General features: G+C 36.0%; 1 protein-coding gene across 1 annotated transcript in view; it reads right to left on the minus strand.

The window, feature by feature from the left end:
• The window catches only part of ANKAR (ankyrin and armadillo repeat containing), a 64,261-nt gene that overhangs the window by 15,122 nt on the left and 37,065 nt on the right, over window positions 1–12,074 (minus strand). Inside the window, exons 10-15 of the mRNA XM_032292665.1 lie at window positions 9,104–9,208; window positions 7,298–7,539; window positions 6,810–6,978; window positions 809–1,050; window positions 486–639; window positions 85–246 (exon numbers count right to left, since the gene is read on the minus strand). Of these exons, the coding sequence (XP_032148556.1) occupies window positions 85–246; window positions 486–639; window positions 809–1,050; window positions 6,810–6,978; window positions 7,298–7,539; window positions 9,104–9,208 (1,074 nt within the window). The remainder of the gene's footprint in view (window positions 1–84; window positions 247–485; window positions 640–808; window positions 1,051–6,809; window positions 6,979–7,297; window positions 7,540–9,103; window positions 9,209–12,074) is intronic.

Genomic DNA, 12,074 nt, shown 5'->3' on the forward strand with positions numbered 1-12,074 from the left:
GAAGAGAGATTAATTACCACTTCTCTGTGCAAGTCTGTTCTTGTTCTTACAGATATTTAAGAAATTGAGAATAAGTATACAAACCAATACAAACGGATCCCACTGCTTTGATGACACTGAGAAGTGTGCCTTCAGCAATCTTACTAATTCTTAGTAAACGAACCAATGGTGCAATTCCATTTCCTTCACATATTTGATTTTGATGCATCCTGCTGTCCTTACTTAGAGCTATGACAGCTTCACCTCCTGATAAAGAAAAGCAAGAGAACTGTATGATATTCCAGTGCGACTGTTCTACGATATGCAGAGGACATGTGACTCACACTTGTAATCCCAGCTACTCAGGAAGCTGAGGCAGGAGGATCATTTGAGCCCAGGGGTTCAAGGCTGCAGTGAGCTATAATTGTGCCACCGCATTCCAGGCTGGGCAATAGATCGGGATCCTGTCTCTAAAAAATAAAAATAAAATAAGGAAAATAACTTACCAACATACTGCATTTTAGCGGATGGTGACAAAAGCATATTTATTATAAAGCTGTATCCAATCTGTTCTGCCATATATTTTTGTTGTTTTAGTGTTTGTCCTGCCAAGGCCCAAAGTGCAACAGCTCCTTGTTCCTTAACATCTATTTGAAATGCCTATTTTTAAAAATATTTCATTAATTCAGTGAATATTTATTGAACATTTTAGGAATGTATATTTTATAAAATGTTTATTATAGAATTGGTTTAGTTTTTCTATTCACATAACAATTCAATATAGAATATATCATCTAAGAAAAATGACCAGTAATCATGAAATTCCTACCTTTAGGAGTTTTAAAAGATATTTAGTTAATGATTTTTCCAGAAATGCTTTCTGAATAAAAGGGTTGTGACTTGCCAGTGATTCCACAGCCATTGCACCTTTCATTTGGACACTAATATGTTTCCCTTTAAAAAGAGCCACCAGAGGAGGAATAGCTCCCTCCAGAGCTATAGCATCCTGAATTTCCTTATTGTCACGCCCAACCTCAGCAATTGCAGCAGAAGAAACAGCCTTCAACACATCTTCAAATGAATTTAAGAACAAGTTAAATAAACTTTATGAAAAGTAATAATATCAAAGTGCAGTATATCATTCATTTCCCATATTATAAAATCAAATTTATGGAAAGCTTATAGAAAAATAGAAATATTATATTTCTTTATATTTTCTTATAAATAAAAATAAAAATAAATAAATAAAACTGACTAGATTTACCACCTAAACACAATCAAACATTTGGCATAATCTCATGTGCTATTTCTTATGAAGATGGATTTAGATAGTTACAGATGTATTTAATATAGTTGTATTTTAAAACAATAACCTGCATTTTTACTTACCATTAAAACATCCCCCCCCGCCGCTTTTTTGAGACAAGGTTTGGCTCTATCACCCAGGCTAGAGTGCAGTGGTGTGATCTCAGCTTACTACAACCTCCACCTCCTGGGCTCAAGCCATCAGTCTCCCAAGTAGCTGGGACTACAGGAGTGCACCATCACGCCCAGCTAATTTTTGTGTTTTTTATAAAGACATGGTTTCACCAGGTTACCCAGGCTGGTTTTCAATTCTTGGACTCAAGGGATCTACCCTCCTCAGCCTCCCCTTTAAAGTGATGGGATTACAGATGTCAGCAGATTACAGATTACAGGCTACCAGATTACACCTGGGATTACAGATGTCAGCCACTTCGCTCAGCCTCATTTTCCCATTCTTTATGAACATCAGTGCCTTTTAAATATTCCATTAACAGGTGAGTATATCACATCTCCTTATCCATTCACATTTTGAAAATATGTTGTATCCAACTTTTCACTATTTAAACAATTCCAGGAGAAATCTTCTTGACATTTAAGTTATTTCCTTCATGTCTGTATCTTTCCCCCTTAGCACAGAGGCTCAGGAATTACTGGAATAACTCAGTACATCTCAGTAAATTACTTATCAAAAATGATAATAGCATCTTAGCCTTCTGTAATCAGAGTTCAAAAGTATCAATGTTACTGTATTTTTTGAATATGATTATTATCCTTAAAAATAAATACATCAACTTTGCTAATTTGATAGATGAAAATACTCTCATTTTCTTTTGTATTTTTGGTATGGGTGAGCCTAAACATTTTCCTATATTCTTTTAACAAGTTGCACTTTTTTTGAGTATGGGTATTATTAAAAATAAATACATCAACTTTGGTAATTTGATAGATGAAAATGCTGTCTCATTTTGTTTTGTATTGTTGGTACTGGTAAGCCTAAACATTTTCCTATATTCTTTTAACCAGTTGCACTGTGGCATGTTTTTTGTTTGTTTTGATTGTCTTAATTTTATTTATTTTTTATTATTATTATACTTTAAGTTCTGGCGTACATGTGCAGAACGTGCAGGTTTGTTACATAGGTATACAGTGCCATGGTGGTTTGCAGCATCCATTTTGAGTACATGTATTATCATTAAAAATAAATATATCAACTTTGCTACTTTGATAGATGAAAATACTGTCTCATTTTGTTTTATATTTTTGGTACTGGTGAGTCCAAACATTTTCCTATCCTTGTAACCAGCTGCATTTTTTTAACTTACAGAAAAGTTGTATGAATAATTCCTATATACATTTACCAGGATTGATAAGTTTAATATATTGCCATGTTGGGGTTTTTTTTAAAATCCATTTATCTATATAATTTACTTTTGTAAATTTGAGGGTATATTGCATGCAAACATCATGGCCTTTTATCTTTTCAATAATCCAGTGTATATTTACTAAAAATGAGGCTATCCTCTGAGGTAACTACAGGGCAATTAGAAGATGCAATACTTTAATCATACCACATTGATTGTCCCAGTAATGTCCTTTATCATATTTACTTTCTTCCAGTACAAGATCCAGACCAGGACCATGTATTGCACTTAGTTATGTCTCTTTAGTATACTGTAATCTGGAACCTTTTCTTGTTTTTTTTTTGTTTTTTTTTTTATCTTTTATGACTTAGACATTTTTAATTAATATGGGTCATTTAGTTTAGAGAATTTTCCTCAATTTTGGCTTGTTTGATATTTCCTCCTGACTCAAGATATGGACCTCCATCCAGAATTTTTTTTTTTTTTTTTTTTTTTTTGAGACGGAGTTTCACTCTTATTACCCAGGCTGGAGTGCAGTGGCACAATCTCGGCTCACTGCAACCTCCGCCTCCTGGGTTCAAGCAATTGTCCTGCCTCAGCCTCCCGAGTAGCTGGGACTACAGGCGCGTGCGACCACATCCAGCTAATTTTTGTATTTTTAGTAGAGACAAGGTTTCACCATGTTGACCAGGATGGTCTCACTCTCTTGACCTCGTGATCCACCCGCCTTTGCCTCCCAAAGTGCTGGGAATATAGGCGTGAGCCACCGCGCCCGGCCCAGAATGTTTTTTAAAAGACATTATGGCTTGGGTTCAGTGGTGTGTGCCTGTAATCCCAGCAACTTAGGAGGCTCAGGTAGGAGGACTGCTTGAGCCCAGGGGTTTAAGACCAGCCCAGGCAACATAGCAACCCCATAAAAAAGAGAAAAAAAAGTGACATTATGTTCTAGGGATATCATCTGTGGAGTTATATAATGTCCATCTATTCCTCATTGGTGATGTTACTTTTGATCACACAGTTTTTCTACTGTATAGTTATTTTTCCCTCTTGCAACTAATAGGGAGCAAAACAGTTTAAGGCCATGTAAATATCAAAATTTGTCCCCCAAGATTTAGCAACTATTTATAATTTTTGCCTGAACCAATCTTTACTATGCTGTTTGCACAATACTAATTTTCCAAATCTACCACTCCTTCCCATTTGTTGGCATTCTGCTGTATGGAAGATCCCTACCTTATTCTCTATTTGTTTCCTTATTTATCCAATTATTATCAGGATGAGTGCATGGGCTCCTATTTTATTCAATGAGTTATAACCCATTACTTTTCTTTTCTCTCTTTTTTTTTTTTTTTTTTTTTTAGACAAAATCTCAATCTCTCACTCAGGCTGGAATGCAGTGACATGAACTCAGCTCATTGCAACCTCTGCCTCCCAGGCTCAAGCTATCCTCCCACCTGAGCTGCCCAGGTAGCTGGGAATACAGGTGTGTGCCATCATGCACAGCTAATTTTTGCATTTTTAGTAGAGATGAGATTTTGCCATGTTGCCCAGGCTGATGTTGAACTCATGAGCTCAAGCTATCTGTCCATCTTTACCCCACAAAGTGCTGGGATTTAGGCATGAACCACTGTGCCCAGTGTATTTTCCTATTTATGTTGGTACTCAAATTGTCTAAGATTTGGCCAGTGGGAGCCCCTTCAGGTTGTCCTTGTGTCCTATAGATATGCCTCCCCTTTTATAAAAAAATGTATTTTATCACTTTCTGTCACCATATGATGATTCCTGACTCACCATATACCTTTTCTGTCCCTGCCCTGGAATCAACTATTTCTCCAGGAAGCTCTGGTTCCTTTTTTTTTGGGATGGAGTTTCGCTCTTGTTATCCAGGCTGGAGTGCAATGGCGCGATCTCGGCTCACCGCAACCTCTGCCTCCTGGGTTCAGGCAATTCTCCTGCCTCAGCCTCCTGAGTAGCTGGGATTACAGGCACGCGCCACCATGCCCAGCTAATTTTTTGTATTTTTAGTAGAGACGGGGTTTCACCATGTTGACCAGGATGGTCTCGATCTCTTGACCTCGTGATCCACCCGCCTCAGCCTCCCAAAGTGCTGGGATTACAGGCTTGAGCCACCGCACCTGACCCTCTGGTTCCTTTTAATGAGGGATGATATTTAGAAACCAAGATTTGGGTGCTAGGTGTGCTCATTGCTACTGAAATATAATTGCTTCTGGATCACACACACACACATATGTGTGTGTTTATATATATATGTATACGTGTATCACACATATACTTCCAATTCCAGTCCAACCCCAACCCCACAAGGTTCTTTATTGTTATCCTACATTCTGCACATTTCTTTGCACAAGAAGAACCTAATAATATCAACACATTTATTCATTTCTTCAGTCCTACAGTACTTATCATGTGGGTTCAGATTTGTTCTACCCATATCACTATGACATACAAGCTCACTAAAAAGAACTCAAGATCTGTGTGTAGTTTGTTTTGTGTTTACCCTTAGAAAGAGGGTATATAATGCACTGTGTTTACAATTATTTGTATTCATTTTTTCTTTATGAATCTAGTTATACAATTTATTTCTTTCAGTTTTCATTTCCCCCAGCTTTGTAGATTTAATTTTTTTATTATGTAGAATATCAACATATTTCCAAAAGCAAAACTAGATGGAAAAGTGTTTGTGCATTCATGCAGCTACTGATATCCTTTAGATGCTCCATAATGCAGCATTTTTTTTTATGTACTATCAAGGTTAATCATCTCTCTATTAAAGTCTTATTGTTCATACCAACTTCTATACTCACTTTATATCAATTTATGTCAAATATATCATTTTTATTGTTATGAGTATTTTCTTCATTTAATCATCTAATTATTTATTTTATTCAATGCATATTTATTGAATAGCTACTATGTGCTAGACACTGTCCCAGGCACTAGGGAAACAATGATGAGCCAACAAAACAAGGTCCTTGACCTTGTGGAACAAAAGGAAAGGCCAAAGTAAAGAACATAGCAATAAGTTCAATATTACTTGACAGTAACATCAGAGGGGAGTGACAGGAAGGTCATTTCCTCTTGAAGTAGGAAAGTAAAAAGGGCTTATAGGCCATGCTGGAAATCTGGACCATATCCTAGGTGATAGACAGTCACTGAGTAATTTAAAGAAGAAGATATAATCAACTTTACATTTTAGATAGATCACTCAAGTAACACTTGGAATGTTAACCCTTAAAGATTAATAAAATTAAGAGTGTAGGGAAAACCATTCTTTCTCTTACCCTGCATCAGTACAAAAAGTAGAAATTCCTCCACCCACGACAAAATCAGAAGTATTAAGAACAAAATTTACTCCTTGTTCATCCTTCCTTATGAGAAGAATAGTGAGTTACCTAATTTTTTAGTTTGAAGAATGAGTCATTGCAAATGCATGGTTTAGGTTCTTTTAGGCACTTTTCGTTGTTTTCTTGGAGCAAGCTTTCCAACAATAAGGCTGAAGTTTTGATCTCTATTTGATTCCTATCTATTTCTCATCTGGACCCAAATTCTGAAGGGAGTGAAGTGTCTTTACTTAGCTCTTCAGTAATCCAAACTAGCTCTAAAGCTCAGGAAAGACGTTGGGGATGTGGATAAAGAACTGGGAAGAGGCCGGGTGCCGTGGCTCACGCCTGTAATCCCAACACTTTGGAAGGCCAAGGTGGGTGAGGTCAGAAGTTCAAGAGCAGCCTGGCCAACATGGTGAAACCCCATATCTACTTAAAAACTACAAAAATTAGCCAGGTGTGGTGGTGCATGCCTGTAATTCCAACTACTCAGGAGCCTGAGGCAGGAGAATTGCTTGAACCTGGGAGGTGGAGGTTGTAGTGAGCTGAGATTGCGCCATTGCACTCCAGCCTGGGCAACAGAGTGAGATTCCATCTCAGATATATATATATATATATAAATAAAACTGTTTTCTACATAGTTTAGCAGTTAGGAAATATAAATAAATTTGTGTTTTAGATATTTAGGTTACATTACACGTGTTTAGATCTATTCAAAGACAGATTCAGGACATCTATTCATACACAACAAGTCCAAATCCATGTTTGCTTCACTTAATGTATCTGGTCATTATAAAATAATACAGAGATAGAAGCTCACCTGAATCAGAACTCAGAAATCTGATAAGACATGGGAGGCCTTTATGTTCTCTCACAGCTCTTTGATTGTTTTCATTTCCTATGCATAATACCCGTATACAGTTCATTACATTTACTAGCACACTTTCTATGTTTAAGTTCAAGAGATTTATCAGATTTGGGATTCCATTCTAAAAATAAACCAAAAAAAAAAAAAAAAAAAAGAAATATTTGCCATTATAGACACTGCACTGGTAATTGGTAAACAGCAAGAAGTAATCAACGTATGCTAACTTAAGAAAGCACTCCGTTATCTACTTCTGGACTGCACTCAAATGCCAACTTCTCAGTGGAATATTTTTCACCAGGCTCCCTCTCCCTCCCTTTTCCCTGCTGTATTCTTCCCTGAGAGTTTTGTCACTGAATAACATGGGTTTCTATTTTTCTAACTTCTATATGAGGGAGTTATTCATTATGAGTTAAAAATAATGGCCTATGAAAAGAACTTACATATTTGGCAATAACATCCTTGTTTTCACATTGAGCAATATCATATAGAATGACAGCACAGCGAGAGTTTAGTTCAGGCTCATCACAAACCAGTAGATTGATTAGAGATGGAATGCCTCCTGCTTCTACCAAAGCATGCACTGCACTTTTGTGGGTTGAGATATTACTTAATAACCCAACAGTTTTGCACTGCAGTTTTATTTTAGAACTTTTTAATAGATTGATTAAGGCAGGAATGGTGCCTGTAATGAAAAGAGCAATTAAAAAAAACATGAATTATTGGTAACCATTTGTAGTCAATATATCATGGTGATATTTAAATAATATTTATGGATATTACAATATAAACAATTAGCAAATAATTTCATAAAATATTTATAAAATTATCATTTGAAACTACATGAAGAAACCTTCCATCTTGTCTTTGGTATGGGCAGCTCTCATTGTTCATACATTTGATTTTCCTATAGCACAATTATACATTTTATATTAGTAACCTTAAGCCATCTTTGAAATGCTGAATTCTGGCTTAAGATTATTGATAAATAAATTATTTGTGCTACCACATTGTAGAGTTCAGTTTTGGTTACTACATCAACTTTGTATGGCACTGCTAAAGCAATTATTTGAGCATTGTATTATATTTTATCCTTATTTTATACCAGCATGTGAAAAACAAAAAGTGCTGAATCTAGTAAAAATGCAACATTAGTGTCAATTAAAATTGGCTCAAAGATGAAAATCGTTGGGCATAGTGAGAGTAGAAAATCTGGCTTCGGTTGGATGCCTGTTTTACTTATATCAATTCAATGGTAAACAGAAAGCACATTATAGTACACACACAAAATGCTAGAAAATATAATAGGTATAAAAACAACCTTATTTATTTGGCTACCTGAAATAAAATATCCCTCCTGACTTCTTTAAGTCTATAGTTCACCTTTTGGTTATAGAGCTTTTTGTTCATGTTTTCAGGAATATATTAGGGGACCATCTACAATCAATCAAATTTTAATTTATTCATTTAATATTTATGGAGCATCTCACGTGCGTTCAATGAGCACATTACGGTAGTGGCTACCATACTGGACATTTTCAAATAGAACATTTTCCTTATACGTACGTGTGTGTGTGTGTGTAGGCAGACAGATAGATAGGTAGACAGATATAGATAAAGACAGGGTCTCACTATGTTGCCCAGGCTGGTCTCAAACTCCTGGACTCAAGCTATCCTCCTGCCTTGGCCTCCCAAAGTGCTGGGATTACAGGCATGAACCACCGTGCCTAGCTGAACATTTTCATCATTTCAGTAAGTTATTCTGGACAATGCTATTCTCAAAACAATCCTATGGCGTAGAGCCATTTTATTAGTGAATAAACTAAACTAAGAGAGGTTAAGCAATTATCTTAGGTTCTAAATGCAGAGCTAGTTACAAACCAGGCCTGACATTAAATCTGCTATTTATAATTTCAAAAGTAAATTGTGCAGATTATATAATGGGAATAATTTCTAAATAAAAGTAAATATAAGAGTAGTATGGTAATTTAATACTTAAATTAATACTTAACATCAGTTTTTAATTTTGTGAGCTTTTAAACGAATAGAATTTATATAGTTTTTTGATCCTGTGCAGCCTCCATGTGGAAAATAAAACATGGTTGACAGGTAAATGAAGTGATCTTAGCAAAAGAAACCTAAAATCAACTAAAATTTTTCCTTTACAATTAAAAATATATTTTAAATGACTGCTGAATAAAATATAGCTTACATAAAATAGCATTAAAAATAGTTACAGTTTGTATCACCTGCATCCAAAATACATCTCCAGTATTGATCATTTGCTAAGCAAATTACTTCCAAGGACATGACAGCCATCATCCTTCGTTTATAGCTTTCACACTGTAACATTTCTGTTAAGAGTTCAACAGAAAAACACAGCTGTAATTTACACAAGAGGCAATGAAATGCTTGATTCTGTTTTTGTACCAGCTAAGTAAAACCAAGGGCTGATGTCACCAGTATTACCACCAAATGCATGGATTAAATTGCCCTCTCTGCATCGTTCCCTGTGAATTACTGACAAATTCCATCAGCCCATGATCTTTGAGGTTTATAGTCTATGTAATTAGTGAAAAAATCCTGAAATTTCTTTTTTTTGAGATGGGGTCTCAGTCTGTTGCCCAGGCGGGAGTGCAATGGCATGATCACAGCTCACTGTAGCCTGCATCTCCCTGGGCTCAGGTGATCTACCATCTCAGCCTCTCTAGTAGCTCAGACTACAGGCATGCACCACTACACCTGGCTAATTTTTATATTTTTTTGCACAGACAGCATTTTGCGATGTTGCCCAGGCTGGTCTCAAACTCTTGGGCTGAAGCAATTCACCTCCCTTGGCCTCCCAAAGTGCTAGGATTACAGGCATGAGCCACTGTGCCCGGCCAAAATTTTTCATCTTTGGTCTGAATAGCTTAGGTTGGCTGGTCACATACTTCAAATTTCCTTGGAAAATAGTACATCTCTCTCTTGTGTAAAATCGTTGTTAAATAAAATTTGAATGTGGGTTTTCAAGAATAGCAACATAATCTACGGTACTGTTAATAAAAATCTAATATCCATTAAATTAGAAATTAGGCTTTATACATTTCCTGAGTATGAAAAAGATACCTTAAATACAATCTTGGAGGAACTTTTACTACAGACAGAAGATATTACAAATATACATGTCTATTGTGCTAGAAAAGATACACAGACTATCTCTTCCCCATCTCTTTAGCCAGCTACTCTATTACCAAATCTATCCTGAATCTACGTTGGCTGGATTACTCTGTGGCATTCTCTTAAAATTCGGCTTCTATTCCAAGAGCTAATCCTGAGACCTCTAATTAACTGATTTTGCTTTTATGCATAGTAGAAATGGGCAGTGTGAGGAGAGAGAGCTCTTGCAGGGCCCAGGGCAAAACAGCAGTGGCCAGATGCTCATGTTCTTTGTGTCATTGTCAGGACTTGCCCACAATGGCTGTAGGAAGGAGCAGCCCTGGTGAATTTTTGTTCTTTTAGGCCCTTCCTGTTAGGGGCCAGAGCTTCCTACTATTAAGGTAGGTATTTACAATGATTTAGTCTAGTAAAAGTAACAGGATGGTCCTCTCACTTCCTCCTAACAAGACTACAAAATGATTTAAATGCACACAAATAAACATTAAAAACACTTTCCAATATCTCTTGGAGCTCATATCCAGTATTTTGGATATGTTCACAGTACCCACTAAATTCCAAGATCAGGTATTGAGCCAGTTTAAAACCGAATATACAGACTTTTTGAATCAGTAGAATGAGGTTGAAAACCTTAAACATATCTTATCGCATCCTAAAATGAGTTGTTGGAAAAAAATCAGTTCTCATTCTCCAATTAATTTCTCTTTTTTGGCTTTCATTTTTTATTTATATCAAATTAAGCATGTGCATGATTCAGAGTTAAATGTTACTAGAAGATCTATAATAAAACTTAGTGATTCTTGGCCCCACCCTCCCCACTGTTTTGGGTTCATCTCTCCATATACAATCAGTTTGGACTCTTCCCTATAACCTTCTATGATTTATAAATTTTCTTATTTCTACATATTTACATATAGTGCTGTTTTGCTACATTGACTTGGACTTCATTGACTGACTTCATGTTATGAAAAATGGGAAATTAACTCTTTCAACACTGCTCGGCTCTTTCCTCTTACTTCCCTTTCTCTGTATTTATAGCTTTTAGTTAAATCAATGTTAGGTACTTATATGATGATGTCTCTACATTTATTATTCACAGCTGAGGACTGTAATGTACTGTGGTTGTGTCTCATTTCTTATTTTTGATTTTTTTAAAATAATTTCCTTATTTTACAATAGTTCCCCCCTTATCTGCAGAAGAAACATTCCAAAACCCCCAGTGGATGCCTGAAACTGGATAGTACTGAACCCTGTATATACTATGATTTTTCCTTGACAGATGCTTCTCAACTTATGATTGGTTATATCTTGATAAACTCATTGTAAGTTGAAAATACCATAAATTGAAAATACATTTATAAACCTAATCTGCCAAACAGCATAGCTTACCTAGCTTAACTTAAATGTGCTTGGAATATTTACCCATTAGCCTCCAGCTTGGCCAAATGATCTAACACAAAGCCTATTTTATAATAGAGTGTTTAATAACTCATGTAACTTATTGAATATTGTACTAAAAGTTAAAAACAGAATGGTTGTATGGGGACTGTAAGTGTATCTGTTTCTTCTGAATGTGTATCACTTTTGCATGACTGTAAATTAAAAAACCGTAAGTCAAACCAGACTATCTGAACATACATATCTATAACAAAATCTGTAGGCATAGTAATAGCTTAACAACAACTAATAATATATTACAACAATATATAATAATAAAAGTTATATGAATGTGCTCTGTCCGTCTCAAAATATCTTATTTTACTGTACTGCAGGGAACCAAAACCACCAAAAGATAAGCCGCTGGGAAGGGGAGACTGCTGTATTTCATCTGCTTAGTTTTCCTTGTACCTACTGATAATTCCTCCCATCTTTTTCCTCTAGACTGGATACACAGTTCCATTCTGGAACTTCCCTTTGCTATCTTCCTTGAAATTCCCTATGCTTTACACATGGGGAGTATGCATGCGTAAAGGAGTTTCCTGAGTCTCTCTCCTTTCCATTTATTGCGGAGAATTCTAGCCTTGGTATCTTTAGGTCTCCCCAAGTTAGGCTCTGAGGAGAGCA

This window comes from Sapajus apella, unplaced genomic scaffold (assembly GCF_009761245.1).
Source record: "Sapajus apella isolate SASKATOON/1434 unplaced genomic scaffold, GSC_monkey_1.0 scaffold28, whole genome shotgun sequence".
Classification (NCBI taxonomy): Eukaryota; Metazoa; Chordata; class Mammalia; order Primates; family Cebidae; genus Sapajus; species Sapajus apella.